This window comes from Triturus cristatus, chromosome 12 (assembly GCF_964204655.1).
Source record: "Triturus cristatus chromosome 12, aTriCri1.1, whole genome shotgun sequence".
NCBI lineage: Eukaryota > Metazoa > Chordata > Amphibia > Caudata > Salamandridae > Triturus > Triturus cristatus.
Genome location: NC_140595.1, coordinates 29,489,608 through 29,511,236, shown reverse-complemented (window position 1 = coordinate 29,511,236; position 21,629 = coordinate 29,489,608). Strand labels below are relative to the sequence as shown.

At 48.7% G+C, this 21,629-nt stretch overlaps 1 protein-coding gene across 8 annotated transcripts in view; it reads left to right on the top strand.

The window, feature by feature from the left end:
* Positions 1 to 21,629, top strand: part of EPS15L1 (epidermal growth factor receptor pathway substrate 15 like 1) — a 318,875-nt gene that overhangs the window by 249,836 nt on the left and 47,410 nt on the right. Inside the window, exon 24 of one of the 8 annotated variants that reach the window (XM_085639257.1) lies at positions 4,562 to 4,696. The exons of the other annotated variants lie outside the window; for them this stretch is intronic. Within the exon in view, the coding sequence (XP_085495383.1) occupies positions 4,562 to 4,567 (6 nt within the window). The 3' untranslated portion in view covers positions 4,568 to 4,696. Of the gene's footprint in view, positions 1 to 4,561; positions 4,697 to 21,629 lie in introns of those variants that run through there. 8 annotated transcript variants of the gene reach the window in all.

Here is a 21,629-nt window from a genome sequence, read left to right as displayed (position 1 = left end):
CATCATTTGTTTGTTGTAACGCTTTTCGCCCTAAGTGGGATGGGTATTCCCAGACGTGGGACCCGTGCTCACTACGCCACTGGAGTCAAGCTATCCTGGCTGATGACGGCTGATAGCCAGAAACCGGTCCTAGGATGCTTGATTCCGGTCCAGGGAAGACATGGCTTGGCAGTTCGGGCTGGACTGTTCCCATGAGGCACAGGGTCAAGACTGATTTGCATATGGCCATGTCTAAACTGGGGTGGCGTAGTGGGCAAAAGAACGATGGATTTAACCCAGATCTCTTGACTGGGGGAGAATGTCTGCATTGTCAGCATTCCGTCCATCATTTGTTTGTTGTAACGCTTTTCGCCCTAAGTGGGATGGGTATTCCCAGACGTGGGACCCGTGCTCACTACGCCACTGGAGTCAAGCTATCCTGGCTGATGACGGCTGATAGCCAGAAACCGGTCCTAGGATGCTTGATTCCGGTCCAGGGAAGACATGGCTTGGCAGTTCGGGCTGGACTGTTCCCATGAGGCACAGGGTCAAGACTGATTTGCATATGGCCATGTCTAAACTGGGGTGGCGTAGTGGGCAAAAGAACGATGGATTTAACCCAGATCTCTTGACTGGGGGAGAATGTCTGCATTGTCAGCATTCCGTCCATCATTTGTTTGTTGTAACGCTTTTCGCCCTAAGTGGGATGGGTATTCCCAGACGTGGGACCCGTGCTCACTACGCCACTGGAGTCAAGCTATCCTGGCTGATGACGGCTGATAGCCAGAAACCGGTCCTAGGATGCTTGATTCCGGTCCAGGGAAGACATGGCTTGGCAGTTCGGGCTGGACTGTTCCCATGAGGCACAGGGTCAAGACTGATTTGCATATGGCCATGTCTAAACTGGGGTGGCGTAGTGGGCAAAAGAACGATGGATTTAACCCAGATCTCTTGACTGGGGGAGAATGTCTGCATTGTCAGAATTCCGTCCATCATTTGTTTGTTGTAACGCTTTTCGCCCTAAGTGGGATGGGTATTCCCAGACGTGGGACCCGTGCTCACTACGCCACTGGAGTCAAGCTATCCTGGCTGATGACGGCTGATAGCCAGAAACCGGTCCTAGGATGCTTGATTCCGGTCCAGGGAAGACATGGCTTGGCAGTTCGGGCTGGACTGTTCCCATGAGGCACAGGGTCAAGACTGATTTGCATATGGCCATGTCTAAACTGGGGTGGCGTAGTGGGCAAAAGAACGATGGATTTAACCCAGATCTCTTGACTGGGGGAGAATGTCTGCATTGTCAGCATTCCGTCCATCATTTGTTTGTTGTAACGCTTTTCGCCCTAAGTGGGATGGGTATTCCCAGACGTGGGACCCGTGCTCACTACGCCACTGGAGTCAAGCTATCCTGGCTGATGACGGCTGATAGCCAGAAACCGGTCCTAGGATGCTTGATTCCGGTCCAGGGAAGACATGGCTTGGCAGTTCGGGCTGGACTGTTCCCATGAGGCACAGGGTCAAGACTGATTTGCATATGGCCATGTCTAAACTGGGGTGGCGTAGTGGGCAAAAGAACGATGGATTTAACCCAGATCTCTTGACTGGGGGAGAATGTCTGCATTGTCAGCATTCCGTCCATCATTTGTTTGTTGTAACGCTTTTCGCCCTAAGTGGGATGGGTATTCCCAGACGTGGGACCCGTGCTCACTACGCCACTGGAGTCAAGCTATCCTGGCTGATGACGGCTGATAGCCAGAAACCGGTCCTAGGATGCTTGATTCCGGTCCAGGGAAGACATGGCTTGGCAGTTCGGGCTGGACTGTTCCCATGAGGCACAGGGTCAAGACTGATTTGCATATGGCCATGTCTAAACTGGGGTGGCGTAGTGGGCAAAAGAACGATGGATTTAACCCAGATCTCTTGACTGGGGGAGAATGTCTGCATTGTCAGCATTCCGTCCATCATTTGTTTGTTGTAACGCTTTTCGCCCTAAGTGGGATGGGTATTCCCAGACGTGGGACCCGTGCTCACTACGCCACTGGAGTCAAGCTATCCTGGCTGATGACGGCTGATAGCCAGAAACCGGTCCTAGGATGCTTGATTCCGGTCCAGGGAAGACATGGCTTGGCAGTTCGGGCTGGACTGTTCCCATGAGGCACAGGGTCAAGACTGATTTGCATATGGCCATGTCTAAACTGGGGTGGCGTAGTGGGCAAAAGAACGATGGATTTAACCCAGATCTCTTGACTGGGGGAGAATGTCTGCATTGTCAGCATTCCGTCCATCATTTGTTTATTGTAACGCTTTTCGCCCTAAGTGGGATGGGTATTCCCAGACGTGGGACCCGTGCTCACTACGCCACTGGAGTCAAGCTATCCTGGCTGATGACGGCTGATAGCCAGAAACCGGTCCTAGGATGCTTGATTCCGGTCCAGGGAAGACATGGCTTGGCAGTTCGGGCTGGACTGTTCCCATGAGGCACAGGGTCAAGACTGATTTGCATATGGCCATGTCTAAACTGGGGTGGCGTAGTGGGCAAAAGAACGATGGATTTAACCCAGATCTCTTGACTGGGGGAGAATGTCTGCATTGTCAGCATTCCGTCCATCATTTGTTTGTTGTAACGCTTTTCGCCCTAAGTGGGATGGGTATTCCCAGACGTGGGACCCGTGCTCACTACGCCACTGGAGTCAAGCTATCCTGGCTGATGACGGCTGATAGCCAGAAACCGGTCCTAGGATGCTTGATTCCGGTCCAGGGAAGACATGGCTTGGCAGTTCGGGCTGGACTGTTCCCATGAGGCACAGGGTCAAGACTGATTTGCATATGGCCATGTCTAAACTGGGGTGGCGTAGTGGGCAAAAGAACGATGGATTTAACCCAGATCTCTTGACTGGGGGAGAATGTCTGCATTGTCAGCATTCCGTCCATCATTTGTTTGTTGTAACGCTTTTCGCCCTAAGTGGGATGGGTATTCCCAGACGTGGGACCCGTGCTCACTACGCCACTGGAGTCAAGCTATCCTGGCTGATGACGGCTGATAGCCAGAAACCGGTCCTAGGATGCTTGATTCCGGTCCAGGGAAGACATGGCTTGGCAGTTCGGGCTGGACTGTTCCCATGAGGCACAGGGTCAAGACTGATTTGCATATGGCCATGTCTAAACTGGGGTGGCGTAGTGGGCAAAAGAACGATGGATTTAACCCAGATCTCTTGACTGGGGGAGAATGTCTGCATTGTCAGCATTCCGTCCATCATTTGTTTGTTAAAAGCAGCGCTGGGGGGGGCAGGGGGGCAGCGCGGCGGGCCTGTGCTCATGACGGAGCCGCTCCGTCATGAGCCACAGTTGAGCTGTGCTCATGACGGAACGGTTCCGTCATGACTCCGCCCATTTGCGTTGTCGCCCCGCACAGGCGGGGAAACAGCGCCGCGCAGGCGGAGCGGCCGCCGACAGGATTGTCATGACGGAACCGTTCCGTCATGAGCACACGGCAACCGTGGCTCATGACGGAACGGTTCCGTCATGAGCAGGGAAGGGGTTAAGAAGTACCGAATGTGTATTTTCCATGTCAGAGCTCTTATTCTAATGTTTGCCCGTTGTCAGTTTAAAATGCCTACAAATGCAATTATTACTTCCAAAAGTAATGTTTTATTGTTTGGGCGATTGTAATGCAGGTCTTTTTAGCGGGGTGATTTTTGCTTTTTAACATGAATTATGATAATATTTTTGTCAGTGCCAGGTTTGTTGGCTCTTTAATTTCAAACTTTGCCTAAAACACTCAGTTATATTTCCTGTCTTCTTTATAGTATCTTATACTTAAAATTTCTTCAAAGGTGGTGCAAACTTTCATCTATTCTAATGGTGGTGCTTCGGTGTGCCATAACCAATCTCAAACTCTGAATTTCTTCTAAGTGTGGTATCTAAGAGCAAAGTAAACCGATTGGTAAAGTGTTCTGTCTCCTGTTCCCAAATATGACACTTTGTATTTCTTATGGGTAAGGGTTTACATCTCCATCTGAGCTAACCAGTGATGTTTTCTGTCTTCTTTCCCAACTGTTCTTATCAAACTTGTTCTAAAAATCATATCAAGCGTTCACCAGAACCAAGCTGTGGCGCTTTCCGTCTTCTCTCCTACATCATGTCCTCTGCATTTCTTCCTCGGAAAGTGGTGTCAAGATCACTTCCTTTTCATTCAGTGTTGTTTCCTGGCTACTTTACCTGTGTAAAGGATTTTAGTTAACTTTACTAAGGGCATTTCACCAGAACAGTTGAAATATTGTTTTTATCATGCAGACTCCATTGAGGGCCATATGAAGAATACGAGAATTATTGGATTTCAGATTGCATCTCTCTCTGCAATTCTTCATTTATAGGCATTCAGACTTTTCCTACCGTGGTGATTAACATGATCTTACAAAGATTAACGGGCATGTGGTTTTACCTCTTCTCCATCGGGCTTTTTTGTGGTTCTTCACTTTAAATCCTACTGTTGAGGAGCCTTTGCTGATGCAGCTGTCAGCCAGTACTGATCTCTATCCAAAACTGCAGATATTCTGACCAGATCTTGTGTGTGTTTTTTTAGGAATGAACATTGATGTCGCTGGCCTCTTTGAGTTTCCATGGTGGGGTATACCTCCTTGGATATTTGCTGCCGTGCAACATTGCTTTCTTTCTCAAGGCTGCTGCAGACTGCCGTTTTGCTTTGACACTCGAGGGTGTGTCTGCTTCCTGTTCAGCATGGCCTGTGCGCTCCTGCAAGCTTCATCTTTCTGTGGTGTCTTAATGTGTTGTCTTAGTATTTGCACGACTTGTCTGCCTCGTCTTTGTTTTTGATATATTTCTTATATCCTGTAATTATTTGTGACGTCCTGAAAGGAATGGTCCAAATGCACAAACAAACAAGCAGTCTCAAGAGCTAAGAACCATTACTAGTACCATAGAAGGCTAATGGAATTGTTGTTTATCTCAATGCCAAAAATGTTAATTCCCTTCATCGTGCAATGAAAGATATCATCCTTTCATGGCCCATTTAACCATTGGTGACCATTTCTGACATCCTGCACTACAAAACACTATCCAAGCATGCCTCCACTAAGGAGAAGTGCTCACTTCTATTTTTTAGAGCACAAAATATTACTCTAACAATTTTCGACTCAGGACTGGGACATTCTCATCACCTTCCAGTACAATGTGGTTTGTCTCATCATCCTAACGTCCATATCCGGTATGTTGCCTATTCAAGACACCTTGTAGTACAGAACACTATCCTACATCATGTCTTAACTTAGATTTATTCTCAGCATTTTGTAGTTGGAAATATATCATTATCGTAGCATGTCCTGACTCAGGTTTACTCTCAGCATACTATTTTAGTAAACTTAATCAAGCATGCCCTAATCAGGACTGTGGTTTCTTCCTGACATCAAGCAGTAACCAGAATATATCCACTCATGTCCAAGTTGAGCTTAAGCTTCATTCTTAGCATGAAGCGCAAAAGATTATCCCAGCATGCTCTGATGCATGGCTCGAGCTCCTAGCGGTCAATTTACAATACAAAATGTAATCTGATGTTTCACAAAACTACGCCTCAAAGTGTTAATAGGATTGGGTAGACAAGCTCCCTTTAACTCACACAATGCAAGTTCAGTTAGTGTATTTAACAAGATATGCACAAATATCATGTTATTATGTATATGCGCTTATACTTCCTTTATACATTTAAAAACTTCAGTATGTTAATTTAACTATGTATGCACAAAGGTGTACAAACTCACCCAGATCTTATATATCAGAAATATAATTTGATTATTTATATGCACTTACATTTATTTGTCTATTTTTCTTCTCTTACGTTATAATGCATGATCCGTCTTGTCCTGACTCCAGACTGATGCTCATTTCACCACCTTAAAGTACAGAACATTATCCAAATTGTCATGTGATTCATTCAGATCAATCAAATCTTAAAGTGTTAAGCATTATCTGAAAAGGCCCAGCCTCATGACAGACAGCCAGCATCTTGCATCATAAAATATTCTAGCATATCAAGCTTATTACTTACGTACCCTCCAGCTTGTAGCACAAAGAATCCTCCATGTGAGACTCATAATAGAGGTTCATCCCCAACAACTTGCAACACAAAGATCTTCCTCCTTAGACTCATTAAAGAGGTCCATACCCAACCTCTTACAACATAAAACATCCTCCTTGTTAGAATCATGAGAGAGAGAAGTCCATACACAACATCTTGCAGCACACTCTCCATGCCAGACTCGCGATAGAGGGCCATCTATGACATCTTGCAGCACAAAACATCCTCCATTTCAGATTAATGAAGATGTCCACACCCAACATCTTTCAGCACAAAATTCCCTAGCATTTCAGGCTCAAGATTGACATCGTATCCTTTCATTTGTAAGTATGGTGTCCTTGCCTGCATCCACCCTGGATTACCGTTCGTTCCAGACATTGTGTTGTATAAAGTATTACCCTGACATGCTTTGTGTAAGGGCTCAGATTTATTCTTTTCATTCCAAGTTTGCAAACACATATTTTGTCTCTGTGGCTCTGGCATGAAGAACACAAGATGTATTTTTCAAGAAGCTATAGCAATTGTGAATAACTAGATACGGCCACTTCTTCATCAATGTATTTTAACTCAAAGTTTAATTTTAAAACTTGTATTCTGTGAAATACAATAATTTAATTACAGAAGCAGCAACACTACCATTTTACTGTCAGTCATTTAAATTCATGAAAATCGTATATGATTTGAAATTAGTTACTACAAATTAATTTATAGAAGGATAAGTTGGAAGGGCATGCTCTTTAGATCATGATACATTGTTCATAGTATTTGTGACAAGCAGTGGTATGTTTCAGGGTCTCCAGGCCCCTCCTTCTTGTCAGCTGCCATCCAGTCACAAAGCTTCAAAATAGCCTGTCTATTTTCTAAAAAATAAATGCCTTGCATGCCAGTACTAAGATATAGGTCAATTCATGACATTGGTTCCTTCTGGCTGTATTTGTGAAAATAAACTGTCGTATGGTTCCAACTAATTCAGTAGGACTGTGCGTTTGGGCATCATAAGCAGAAAAACTATGGCGACTGAGTCCTCTCATACCATCAGAATATATTGACCTAGTTCCTGGCTAACTCACAGTGCACCATCTGGTCCCTCAAACCTTACAGGCAATTTGATGGTGTCTGCAACCTCAGAACATGACAACCTTAGTTCACCCAAGGAAATCGTGCACCCCAATCTGCCCTTTCATTGTCAACTCAGCTTGCCCAAAGGGAGACACAAGAAATACACAGATTGGCATTTAAAACATTAATTGAAGCAATTGGATTCTTGTATAAAATACGCGAGTTGCAATTATTAGTAGAAGGAAACAATGCACAGTAACCAACATTACAAAAATTGTGAAGAAGATTAATAATTCAACCATTATAATTGTTGCATTGATTATACAAATACATATCATTGTACTCCTACCTAGTACTTCCTATCCTAGTGAGCATAGGGTGGATGTGATTCTGCCAAAGACCTTGAAGTGGTCTAATGTCCCATTTACCTGCATATGCGTGTGTCCTCTCGTAGCCAGTCTTGGTGTAGAGCACGCCACCGTCCCTCTCAGGATTGTGATTCGATTCAGCTGGGCTAGAATCCAGGCATGGGGAGACCGTGACAATCCATCGAAATGCTCCTCTGCCGATCAAAGGCTTGGTGCAGTTTATTTAATAAAACTGGACCCATTTATTCTGTGCCTGAACTCTAGTCCGGTTGGTGTTGTTGATTCTACCTACGCAGAGCTGTCGCCAAACAGACAACAACAATCAAGGCTAGTTTGCGCAGTGTACCCAGTCCTTGGACAGAATTTTCTACGGTATGAAAATGTGCCTACAAAGAAATGTATTTGTAAGCAAGTGTGTGCTAAAAATAACTGTTAAAAAGCTGTCAGCTTTAAAAGTGTTTGTGCAGCTAGCCCATTAACCTTACAATACCCACTCCTTGTATGTAGGATGACAGAAAAACTTCATATTAAACCTAAAAATGTACTATAATCAAAGTTTAAATTGTTTATAAAACCTAAAAGTCTAAAAAACATTTTCACTATAATGACAAAGCATACAGAAAGTCAAATTGCTTTATGGCCAATTTAAAAAATGCACAGTTAATATCTGCATAATAAAAAATACATTTTTCTATTAAAAAGTTGCCGATTTTAAAGTTGTCAAAACTGAATAAATGTGTAAATGTTCCAAGAGTCAGTTGAAGCAATGTTGTTTCCAGCTTCCGCAGATGAGGTTTCCATTGGCACTCCAATCACAAGTCCCAAAGAACAAACACAGTCGTATCCACCTCAATCAGCAGACGCTGAAGGTGTGACAGCCATTAGTGCATCCTCAGAAGATCAGCCAGGATCCGAAAATCCAGGTGCCGAGGCACCCAGAGAAGGTTCATAATATGCATTTTGCAGCAAGTGCACAGGACAACTCTTCAAATAGATTCTTAATGGACCCATCAGCAATTCCACATCCGTAGATTGAACCAATTGCACTCCGAGGCGTATATCCAAGGCACACTCTGAAGTGTACAACAAACAGTGGAACATAGACTGTACACAATGTAACCTTACAGGTCGAAAGGAGAAATATATTTTGTCATTCAGTTCCTGAAGTAAGGGCGTGGAAAAAAAACTTCATAATGCATTTACGACACATTAGCACACGTGCTACTGCCATTCCCATTTGGTCGCATGGCAGAACATCCATTGTAGAGCAGCAAAAATAGAATCAGGATCCCAACAATCAGAAATGGAGTAAGTGGTATGCCTCCAAAGACCTTGGAAACCAGGGAGTACATGAAAGATGGAATTACGCCGAAGACAGTATGGAAAGTGCAAACAAACCCAGGCCTAATCGCTTTGAAAAAATGTACTAATCCCGCAGTATTTGAAGCGTTAAATATGCAGAGCACCAGTTTACCGAAGTGTTGTGGGAGGTTAGTACGTAGTAGCGATTCTATTTCAGAAGAAGACCTTGCAACTTGCAGATGGTATGGTTCTTTTGCAGATGTTAAGAAACTTACTTCTGAAACAACAAATTTCAGAAGGAAACAAGTCTGCTCAGACTATCAAAGGATGCATTAAAAATAGGAATTGAAGGCCAACCCATCACCCTCTAACTATACGAGCCGATAGAAAAAGCACATTTGTACAACCGGTCACGACCCTGGAAACCGTCACCACATAGGGCACTCTCAGTTTCATCCCACAGCAACCTTGGTCATTCAACATCAGGGTACTCCCATTGGAAAGTAATCTGAATGTTGGATGAATTACAATAGCTGGGGAACCCTTCAGGTAACAAGCTAAGTTTACCTTGGACGCATTACATGCTCGATGAAGTGTAACCTCCTTACAAACTAAAGAATGGCCGAAAATATTCTCACAGTCTGTACCTCTAAGAAAAACCTAAGTGTCTCCATTCCTACACCTGTAATTGAAAGGTAGGGCCCATGTCTTGTGTACAAATCTCTCCCCAATTCTTCAAACCTTCCCACATGAAAGTGTTTTAAACAGGACCTAAAGTGAAATGTTGAAATTGGCAGAGAAATAAATCCATTTATTATCCAATTGGCTGATGGTATTTCTGCCATTGGGAATGGTAATTTCTGTAGATGTTCTATTTTTAACATTGTGTATGTCGCGTCCTTCTTTGCCATTATTTTCTGCTCTTGTGTTAAATTGTATGGCAGAAATAAGTCAGTTACATTCAAATTGCTTCCATGGCATATGACCATTCATCAGAGTTGTAAAGTCTAGTTTAATAGCATAGTAGATCTAAGCTGACTTTGTCCATTTTGTAATAGCTCCATGTCACTCTGCATGATGTCAATAGCCGACTACACAATGTTACTCAGAGGATAAAGTAGTCATACCATTGTCGACTACTACTAGAGCCTTTTCTAAATTCACTCTGTCAACGTCACGTATCAGCTCAGCAGCTTCCTACTGTGACACTACCACAATTTGTTGACACAGCATACAAAGAGCGTTTATGACGTGGCTTTCTTAGACCTAACAAAAAATCCTCTGAAATGAGAGACAAGTGTTCTTGCACCTAGTCTAATGTGGAATGTCGTAACCATTGAAGTCATACCTTTCCCAAACTGTACGTTGTTACCACCCCCTAATGTTGTGTCTGTACGTAATATGGGTCTGGCCTGTTTATTCTAAAACCCTTTGTGTTGTTCAAAAAACTTGCATGACAACCATTAGTATCTAATGGCCACACCAGTCAGCCCTTTGGGGAACATTTGTGTGTACCATTCCTTAGCATACTCTTGAGCTTTTCCTCTGTGTAGTTTGTGAATCGTTGCCAATTTTCAAAACGTGCAAACGTGGGAATGTTTGGTGTATTCAGATCATTTGTCTTGGCTAAGCTTAGGCAATATGTTTGTTGTACAGTTTTGTTTAGGAAAATCATTTGTCTTGAGATTAGACACACTCTAAACAAAGCCTCATTACTTTGCACTTGCCAGTCTTTCTTCCCCAGACAGATTTTAAATCAAAATCATCATTCCAAAAGTTAAACCATTGTATCGACAACTGAGAAATAATGGGGGCTGAATAAATTTATTTTGTTTCGGTCAGCATATTTTTCTTGGTTGGGGAATGGAGAGGTTTATAATAATAAGACTCTGAGTCTTTGGGGTTATTGCTAGAAACATGTGCAAACTTCTTTGATTATTTTTTTGAGCTATCCAAAGGTAGTGTAAGGCAATGTTCCCATCTTGTATAATTAAATACTGTATGTGGAGTACTAGCTCTGTGTAAGTATTAGTGCGCATTGTGATGGCAGCAAAACATTTCATAATAATTAGATGTTCCATTACACATATCTTCACCCTCAAATACAGTATAATGTGCCAGCTCAGAGAGCGTGGGTCTTACAGTAATAATATCCCAATCGTCAGAGATGCTACCATTAAGCGATATTTTGAATTCATGGTTCACGGTATTTGCAAAGTCGCTCTGGGACCAAAAACAATACATGGTACTTTACCCCAAACAATTCCATCTATTACCGAAACTGCTGAAAGGTTCACAAGGAACAGGTCTCTTTGCACTTTGTGTGATGAAGAATGAGGCTTCAACACCTCGGCTACCAGGTCAACAGCAGAGTGTTCTGGGATGTAGAGTGTGTTTAAAAGGAAAAATAATACTGTTACAAAACCATTCTAAATGAAAACGAAAAGCGATGAAATGGAAATCCAGGGTGGAACAAAAGAAGTCCTTTTGAGCCAAATTATAAATGCACGAGTTCCATGCAATGGTGGTTCTGACGAATCAGCCGACAAGTCATCAGTGTCTGCAAAATCGCCGGAGGCAGTCTGTGGAAAATCAGGGACCTCACGGGCTGTGTAGAACTGATAGTTCACTCCAATGGTGGACTAAAATAAACATAGTTATTGGAGTGTGATGTTGAAATTGTGAATTTGCATACTGTGTTTGTATGGTGTGGATAGATGTAACTGGAAGTAGCAAAATGTCAGTGTCCGATATCCCCCGCTGTGGAACAGAAATCTCTGTGCTGTGGAACAGAAATCTCTTTGCTGTTTAGTGATTGTAAAGGGATTTCCTGTATGGTAGTGAGAGGAGGCAGGTAACTACCATGGAGCCCTCATGGCTACTGTTCAGGACTGGCCACATGCTGTGGTTTGATCAGGCCAATCAACACAAATAGTTTGTTCTTCCAACCAGCAAGGGGCGATCAAAGTACAGTTCTAGTACTTTCAACTGAGAAGGTACTCGCGCTTTGCATCGCGCTATGCGCCTCAATACCGCGCTATCATTTTTAAAGCTACCCTTATAACTATTTGTGTTTTTCTTAGTTGTATTTTGCCCTGATTTTAATAGGATTTATTGTAACCCCCTCACCTGCACTCTAATCGGTTCCTTCACCGCTGTTTTGGCGGGTCCGTCTCTGGGGTGGGATTGGCTTTGGGCGCCATCTTGGAGTGAATGAATGAATGAATGAATGAAGAAAATATTTGATTAAGCGCACTGTGGCCAAGCGGCTTCCTGGCGCTGGTGTTGAGACCAACTATCACTGAGGCAGCCCAAAGGGATTAGCAAGAGTACGCCTGGGAGAACAGAAAAGTTTTCAAGGCTTTACGAAAATGGGAGTAAATGGGGATGGATCGCATGGAAAGGGGAAGACTATTCCAGAAGCGGGGGGCCAGAACTGAAAAGCGTGTGCCTCCAGTTCTGGATTTACGGAAGCGGGGGACATTGAGAAGGGCCAAAGTAGAAGAGCGGAGAGTGCGGGCAGGAATATGAGAAGAAATAAGGGAACATATGAATGCAGGAGCTGAACGGGCAAGAGCCAAAAAAACAAGACAACCCATTTTAAAGAGAGAACGCTGAAAAACAGGGAGCCAATGAAGAGACTTGAGCACGGGAGTGATGTGATGAGTTTTAGAAAGGTGAAAAATGAGACGAGCGGCCTGGTTCTGAATAGCTTGCAGACGTCGAGTTTCGTAGGCTGGAATGCCCACGTACAAGCTATTCCCGTAATCGAGACGGGAGGTAATCAGAGCCATAATGATGATTTTAAGTGCATCTGAGGAAAAGAAACGGGAAATCTTTCGAATAAGCCGGAGGGATAGAAAGCAGGAAGAAACAACAGAACTAATTTGTGCATGCATGGACATCATGACTGACCTGAATACCCAAAGTTCTGACAGAAGAAACCGGAGTAGGGAGGGAGCCAAAGGAGGGGGGCCAAAAAGCGGAAGACCAAGGACTGGATGGGCCGCCCGTCAAGACCAACTCGGTCTTGTCCGGGTTGAGCTTAAGATGGTTAGAGCTCATCCAATCCGAGATAAAGACCAGAGTAGAGCGAAATTTTGAGAGAGACAGAGATGGAGAGGAAAGATCAAAGACAAGCTGGAGGTCATCGGCGTAATTATACACGGAGACCCCCAGAGCAAGAAGAGCAGAAATAAGAGGATAGATGTAAAGATTAAAGAGCAGAGGGGAAAGAGAGGAACCTTGGGGAACACCACAGGCAACCGAGCGGGAAGGGGCAGAGAAACCAGATAAATGAACTGCCTGAGAGCGGCCAGAAAGAAAGGAGGCAAGCCAGGAGAATGCAAGGCCCTGAATGCCTGCCGCGCTGACACGGTCAAGAAGGATGGAATGATCAACCGTGTCAAACGCAGCGGACAAATCAAGGAGAACCAAGGCTTGAGGAAGAGAAGAATCAGCTTTAGATTTCAGCTCATCGAGGACTGCAAGAACCACTGACTCAGTGGAGTGGCCTCGACGGAAGCCTGCCTGATGTGAGGCCAGGACATGGTTCTCCTCAATATGAGCAGAAAGGCAAGAGGTAACATAACTTTCTAAAATCTTGCCAAGATAGGGAAGAAGAGAAATAGGCCTAAAATTAGAAGGGAGTGAAGGGTCAAGGCCAGGTTTTTTTAGAATAGGCAAAACAATAGCAGATTTAAAGAATGACGGGACTAAGCCCAGGGCAAGAGAGGCATTGAGAAAAGAAAGAGGGGGAGAAGGACAACTAGTAAATAAAGCTCTTAAAATCCTGGCCGGAGCACAGTCAGCTGGAGAGCCTGACTTGATCTTGGTAAGCAAAGTGAGAAATGTGTCTACAGAAATAGGGGGGAAAGAGTCGAAAGAAGAAGAAAGAGCCGACAGAGAAGGAGTGGGGAGAGGGGGAGGAAGCAGGGGAATATTGGCTTTGATCTTGACGATCTTTTCAATGAAGAAATCATTGAGAGAAGAGCAGAGATCTTGAGAGGGAATGAGAGTAGGATTGGTACGAGCCGAAAATGCCAGATCATTGACCAAAGAGAAAATCTCCTTGGATTTGTTAGCAGAGAGGGCCACTTTCTCAGAAAAGTATTTTGTTTTGGCCAGAAGGACGGCTTGCTTATATTCATAGAGAAGATGTTTGTATTGGACCCGAAGAGCGGGGCAGTAATTTCGTCTCCAATGACGCTCAGAGCGTCTTAGGTCCAATTTCAGAGCTTTAAGCTCGGTATTAAACCACTTATGAGCGTCATAGGGACGAACAGCCTTAGTTTTCCTAAGCGGGGCAACCTGATCACAAGAGGAAGACAGCCAGGTGTTGAGCGCTTCAGCTTGAGAATCCAGAGGGAGTTCAGAAAGATCAGGAGTAGAAGAAGCAAGAGAGAGAGAAAGAGAGTTTAAGTCAACCCGATTCCAGTTTCGAGCGACAAGATTTTTAGGTAAGGAGGGTCTGTCAGGGACACCAAGAGAGATGGAAAAGGAGATCAGAAAATGATCAGACCAAGTACAGGGAGAAATGCTAGGAGGAAAAAGCGTACAACTTAAAGACCAAATCTGGTCAAGTGTATGACCCTGGGCATGGGTCGGGCCAGTGACATGAGCATGAAAATTGAGGCACTGAAGAGTAGCCGAGAAATCCTTGGAAGACAAATCCTCCTTAGGGTCACCTGGCCAAAAATTAAAATCACCCAGCAGGAGAACCGAAGAATTGTTGACCACAAGTGTTGCGAGAAGTTCCTGTAGGGTGGCAACAAACAGGGGCATATGTTGAGGGGGGCGATACATGAGGACAACCGTGAGAGGGACAGGGAGATTGAGTGAACGAGCAACCAAAAAATCCACGTTAGAAATAGAAGAATGAGGGAGAAGCTGAAACTGTAAACTGGAACGAACAATCATGGCCACGCCGCCACCCGTCTTGCCATCAGGGCGATCCGACCGGAGGGCATAATAGGAGGAGGGGAGAATAGCCAGGACATCGGGAAGAGAGTCAGACGAAAACCAAGTTTCAGTAAGAAACAAAAAGTGGTCACTTTGGCGCCATCTTGGAGTGGTGGTCACTTTGGGCGCCATCTTGGAGTGGTGGTCACTCTGGGTGGGTGTTGCTGACGAGCGGTCTAGCGCTCCGGCTGAGTGGAGGGACGCCTATTTAAGGCGACGTGCCCTGTGGACTGCCCTGAGAAGGTACTCGCACTTTGCATCGCGCTATGCGCCTCAATACCGCGCTATCATTTTTAAAGCTACCCTTATAACTATTTGTGTTTTTCTTAGTTGTATTTTGCCCTGATTTTAATAGGATTTATCTGAAAGAAACACGTTAGTTAGATTCCTCACCTTAGAATATCCCCAGGCGTCAGACTGGATCCGGAAGATTTTTCGTCAGCAATACCCCTTGCGCGTCGCTAGGCGTCGTCTGCGGCTCCGCGTCCGTCGTCGGCGTCGTGCGCCGGGATGACGTCGTCGGAGTACTTAGACGCCGCCCTCGCGCGCTGACGTCAGTTCTTCTTTTTTCCGCGCCAGTAAGCGCAGATCCGGGAGAGCTACCCCTTTTAGTCTTTTTTGACTAAATCTTTTTTGATCATTTTTGATCCTTGTGACATCTGGTGCCGGTAGGATGCCTGGGTTCAAGGCTTGCGAGGATTGTCATCGACTGATGTCGGTGACCGATCACCACCGCCGGTGCCTCTACTGCTTAGGCCCCGACCACGACGCGGAGTCGTGCAACGACTGCCAGGCCCTGACTTCGAAGGCTAGGCGGGAGCGGTCCCGCAAGCTTCTCGAGCTTCGCCACTCGGCTCCGCGTCGTGCGCGATCCCGGTCCAGGAGGAGGTCCAAGGATCGCTCGCGGAGCCCTAGCCGACGCCATCGATCGTCCGGCTCCAAGTCGTCGGGTAAGTCCAAACGCTCAAAGAAGTCCAAGAGGCGACACCGCTCTTCGGACTCCCCTCGCCGGTCGCGCGACTCGGCCGAGGGTCAGGGTGGTTCCACCCCCGCGGCTCCGGCGGAGCCGCAGGTGCCGCGTCCGCCCCCATACCTTCCGGTCCCTGGGACTGACGCGGCGCCGGCGGAGATCAGTGCCTTCCTCTCGGCCATGAGGAGCCTGGCCCCGCCGTCGACGCCCGCTGGCGCGCCTTCGGGCCCCGCGGACTCGACTGGGCGATCTTGCCTGCCGGCGGCTCCGGCCCCGGCGCCGTCGACGACTCCGGTCTCGACGCCGCAGGTCCCCGCGGGGCCCATGCCTGGGCCCCAGTCGACGCCGGTTGACCTAGTCACTCCTCCACCGGCGCCGACGCCTGAACCACCGACGCCGTCACCGGCGCCGCCGACGCCTTTGACGCCGACACCCCAGTTTAGCCCTCATCCGGACCCGGCGCCGGCGCGGCGTCGACCGACGCCGCATCCGACGCCGCTTGAGTCCTACCATCTCTACAGTCCGGTTCCGATCATTCCTCCTGTTTATCAGGAATCGGAAGAAGGGGGCGACTGGGAGGGGTTCGAGGACCCTCTGGCTGTTCAGTCACAGCTTTCTCAGGACTGGGCAGATGAACTGGGGGAGGCCAGTGGGCTGGACACCTCGCCAGACACTGGATTCACTTCTCCTCCGACCGTGGCTTCGGAGGAGGGTGCAGCATTTTCTGTGGTGCTGCGCAAGGCGGCCGAGGCCCTTGGGCTCGAGTTGCCTGCCGTGGCTGTGAGGACTAACATCCTCACTGAGGTGCTTCAAACCTCAGCAAGCTCAACTGAGCCTCTGCTGCCGTTCAACGAGGCCCTCACTGACGTTCTGCAGGGCACCTGGTCCAAGCCCTCCACAGTTCCTCCTGTGGATAGGAACGTTGCCAGGCGCCACCGCCCTGCTCCGGGCGACCCCAGTTTCCTGTCCCAACACCCCACCCCCGAGAGTCTGGTTATCCAGGCCTCTACCTCCCAATCCTCCTTCCCGACCGCTCCGCCGGACCGGGATTCCAAGAGACTCGAGCAGTTTGGCAAGAAACTGTTCTCGTCCCTTAGTTTGGGCCTGCGGTCCTTAAATACCGCCTGTCTCTTGGACCGTTATTCCCATTCCCTGTGGGATACGGTGGAGGACGTGCTGCCCCTGTGCCCGGAGGAGGTCCGGACGCGTCTTACCCAGGCTTTGGCCGATGGGAGGGATGCAGCACGGCACGCCATACGATGTGGGCTTGACACCACGGACTCGCTGGGTCGGGCGATTTCAACCACGGTGGCGCTCCGCCGCCACGCCTGGATGCGGTCCACGTCATTTTCCGGGGATGTCCAGACCACCCTCATGGACATGCCCTTTGATGGCACTCGCCTGTTTGGTGAGAAGGCGGACAGTGCGCTGAACCGCTTTAAGGACTCCCGGGCTACGGCCAAGTCCTTGGGCCTCTCGGCTCCGCGGGCGCACACCTCCGCTTTTCGCCCCTTTCGTGGCCAAGGAAGGGGCGCCTCCTCACGTCCGCAAAGCCACCAGCCGCAGAACCAACCTGCGCGCGGTCGCGGACGTGGCTTCCGCCGTGGCGGAAATGGAGGCCGACGTGGTCAGCCCACTTCCACCCCGGCAGCATCCGCCTCAAAGCCCTCCTAGTCCGAGCTTTCAGGCCCATACCACGCCAGTGGGCGGCAGAGTTCGCCATCACCTGCTCCACTGGCGGTCCATAACATCGGACAGGTGGGTGCTGCAAATCGTCCGAAGGGGCTACTCCCTCCCCTTCGAGACGACCCCTCCAGCCATGCCACCGCAGCACCACCGTATCTCGGGGGATCATTTGAATCTTCTCCGCGAGGAAGTTTCGGCTCTCTTGGCCAAGGGGGCCGTCGAGCGCGTTCCGAGCCCAGAAGTAGGTCGTGGTTGTTATTCCCACTACTTTCTGGTTCCCAAGAAGGGCAAAGGGGCCCTACGCCCTATCTTGGACCTCCGGAACGTCAATGCCTTCCTCCGAAAGGACAGGTTCAAGATGCTAACGTTGGCTCAGGTTTTAGCTGCCCTAGACCCCGGAGACTGGATGGTAGCGTTGGACTTGCAGGACGCATATTTTCATATCCCCGTCCTGCCGGCCCACCGGCGTTACCTGCGGTTCACGGTGGGCCAAGAGCACTTTCAGGTTACCGTGCTCCCCTTCGGCCTCACCAGTGCCCCTCGGGTGTTCACGAAAGTGTTGGCGGTGGTCGCAGCTCATCTGCGCAGATCAGGGGTTTCAGTCCTCCCCTATCTCGACGACTGGTTGTTGAAGGCAGGCTCGCCCCAGGCAGTCGTCTCCCACCTCCAGACTACGGCGGATCTCCTGCATTTGCTGGGGTTTTCCATCAACGTGCCAAAGTCACACCTGAGTCCCTCTCAGAAGCTCCTCTTCATCGGAGCGGTTCTCGATTCGGCGCAGTTCCGGGTCCATCCACCGGAACAGCGGGTCCGGGATATACAGGCCCTGATTCCCATCTTTCGGCCTCTATCCCGGGTTTCGGTCAGGCTAGTGTTGCGGCTTCTGGGGCTGATGGCCTCCTGCATCCTACTAGTGCATCACGCCAGGCGGCGCATGCGGGCTCTGCAGTGGGACCTGAAGTTTCAGTGGGCCCAGCATCACGCCAACCTGTCCGACCATGTCTTGATCTCGGAGGGCACTGCACAGGACTTGCAGTGGTGGCTCACGGACCGCGAGTGGGTCAAGGGCAAGAGCCTCTCCCTTCCCCAACCGGAGCATGTCGTAGTGACGGATGCGTCCCTCCTGGGTTGGGGTGGCCATATGGGGGAGGCGGAGATCAGAGGCCTCTGGTCTCCGGCGGAGTCTCGTCTCCACATCAACCTGTTGGAGTTGAGAGCGATCCGGCTTGCACTGAAAGCCTTCCTTCCCTCTGTCAGGGGAAGTGTCGTGCAGGTGTTCACGGACAACACCACCGCCATGTGGTATTGCAACAAACAGGGCGGGGTGGGTTCGTGGACCCTTTGTCAGGAGGCTCTGCGCCTCTGGACGTGGCTGGAACACCAGGGCGTCACCCTAGTGGTTCAACATCTGGCGGGCTCTCTGAACGCCAGAGCAGACGAACTCAGCCGCCGGTGCATGATGGATCACGAATGGCGTCTGAACTCCGAAGTGGCGCAAGGTCTCTTTCAGCAGTGGGGAGAGCCTTGGTTAGATCTATTCGCCACCGACGAGAACGCGCAATGTCAGCAGTTCTGCGCGTTGGAATTTCCAAGGCGGCGCTCGCTCGGCGACGCTTTTCGTCACGAGTGGAGTTGCGGTCTGTTGTACGCCTTTCCGCCTATACCACTTCTGCCCAGAGTGCTGAAGAAGATCAGGCACGACCGGGCCCAAGTCATCTTGGTGGCTCCGGATTGGGCACGAAGATACTGGTATCCCGAGCTACTCAGTCTGTTGACCGATCCCCCGATACGTCTGCCCCTTCGGGAGGATCTTCTGTCGCAGCAGCAGGGGACGGTCCTCCACCCGAACCTGTCCAGCCTCCACCTCCATGCGTGGAGATTGAGCGGCGGCAGTTGATGCCATTTGACTTGCCTCCTGAAGTCTGTGATATCATTCTGGCAGCCAGGCGTCCCTCCACAAAGTCGGTATACGCCTGCCGGTGGAACAAATTTGTGGCATGGTGCACAGCAAAGGCTGTGGATCCCCTTTCCGCCCCTCTTTCTGAGGTTCTCCTCTTCCTTCTTTCTCTGGCCGGCAGGGCTCTGCCCTGGGCACCCTGAAAGGTTATCTTGCTGCCATCTCCGCCTTCTTGCGGCTTCCTGATCAGCCTTCTCTTTTCAAGTCCCCTGTGGTTACACGCTTTCTCAAAGGCATTACACACATGTTCCCTCCTGTCCCTTTTGTAATGCCTCAGTGGGACTTGAATCTGGTATTGACATTCCTGATGTGCGCTCCCTTCGAGCCTCTTCACAATTGCCCTCTTCGTCTTCTAACTCTAAAGACTGCTTTTCTGGTAGCCATCACCTCGGCTAGACGGGTGAGTGAGCTCCAGGATTTATCTTCAAAGCCTCCTTTTCTATCTGTTCATCCGGACAAGGTTGTCCTTCGGCCTCGTCCCTCCTTTCTTCCTAAAGTGGTGACTCCATTTCACCTTGGGCAGTCTGTCACCTTGCCCACCTTCTTTCCGCCTCCGCATCCTTCCAAAGAGGAAGAGAGGCTCCACCGTCTGGACCCAAAACGTGCGCTCTCCTTTTATCTGGACCGCACAAAACAGTTCCGGGTGGACGACCAGCTTTTTGTTGGGTACGTGGGCGCTAAGAAGGGGAAAGCTGTGCACAAACGAACCATCTCTCGGTGGGTCGTTTTGTGTATAAAAATTTGCTATTCCTTGGCTAAAAAGGTCCCTCCTGTTGGGCTGCGCGCCCATTCTACTCGGGCCACGGCGGCTACTACTGCCTTGGGACGGGGAGTCCCTTTGCAGGACATCTGTCAGGCGGCGACGTGGGCTTCGCTACACACGTTTGCCAGGCATTATTGCCTTGACAGCCAAGTCCGGAGGGATGGCTTCTTTGGCCGTTCTGTCCTCCAGGACTTTCTGGTGTGATCTTGGTTCGCAGACCCACCACCGGGGATGGTATTGCTTGGGTATCTATTCTAAGGTGAGGAATCTAACTAACGTGTTTCTTTCAGATGAACAAGTTACTTACCTTCGGTAACGATGTATCTGTAAGAAACATTAGTTAGTTAGATTCCTCACCGACCCTCCCATCCTCCCCGTTCTGCGAACTGACATCTAGGGTTAAGGTTGTCCCTTCAGGCCCCTAGATTTTATTTTTGGCACCAGTGTCGGTCTTTGCATGGCTCTGCGTTCCTGGCGCGGAAGGCTATGTACAAGAACTGACGTCAGCGCGCGAGGGCGGCGTCTAAGTACTCCGACGACGTCATCCCGGCGCACGACGCCGACGACGGACGCGGAGCCGCAGACGACGCCTAGCGACGCGCAAGGGGTATTGCTGACGAAAAATCTTCCGGATCCAGTCTGACGCCTGGGGATATTCTAAGGTGAGGAATCTAACTAACTAATGTTTCTTACAGATACATCGTTACCGAAGGTAAGTAACTTGTTCATTGTAACCCCCTCACCTGCACTCTAATCGGTTCCTTCACCGCTGTTTTGGCGGGTCCGGTCTTTGGGGTGGGATTGGCTTTGGGCGCCATCTTGGAGTGGTGGTCACTTTGGGCGCCATCTTGGAGTGGTGGTCACTTTGGGCGCCATCTTGGAGTGGTGGTCACTCTGGGTGGGTGTTGCTGACGAGCGGTCTAGCGCTCCGGCTGAGTGGAGGGACGCCTATTTAAGGCGACCTGCCCTGTGGACTGCCCTGAGAAGGTACTCGCGCTTTGCATCGCGCTATGCGCCTCAATACCGCGCTATCATTTTTAAAGCTACCCTTATAACTATTTGTGTTTTTCTTAGTTGTATTTTGCCCTGATTTTAATAGGATTTATTGTAACCCCCTCACCTGCACTCTAATCGGTTCCTTCACCGCTGTTTTGGCGGGTCCAGTCTCTGGGGTGAAATTGGCTTTGGGCGCCATCTTGGAGTGGTGGTCACTTTGGGCGCCATCTTGGAGTTGTGGTCACTCTGGGTGGGTGTTGCTGACGAGCGGTCTAGCGCTCCGGCTGAGTGGAGGGACGCCTATTTAAGGCGACCTGCCCTGTGGACTGCCCTGAGAAGGTACTCGCGCTTTGCATCGCGCTATGCGCCTCAATACCGCGCTATCATTTTTAAAGCTACCCTTACTATTTGTGTTTTTCTTAGTTGTATTTTGCCCTGATTTTAATAGGATTTATTGTAACCCCCTCACCTGCACTCTAATCGGTTCCTTCACCGCT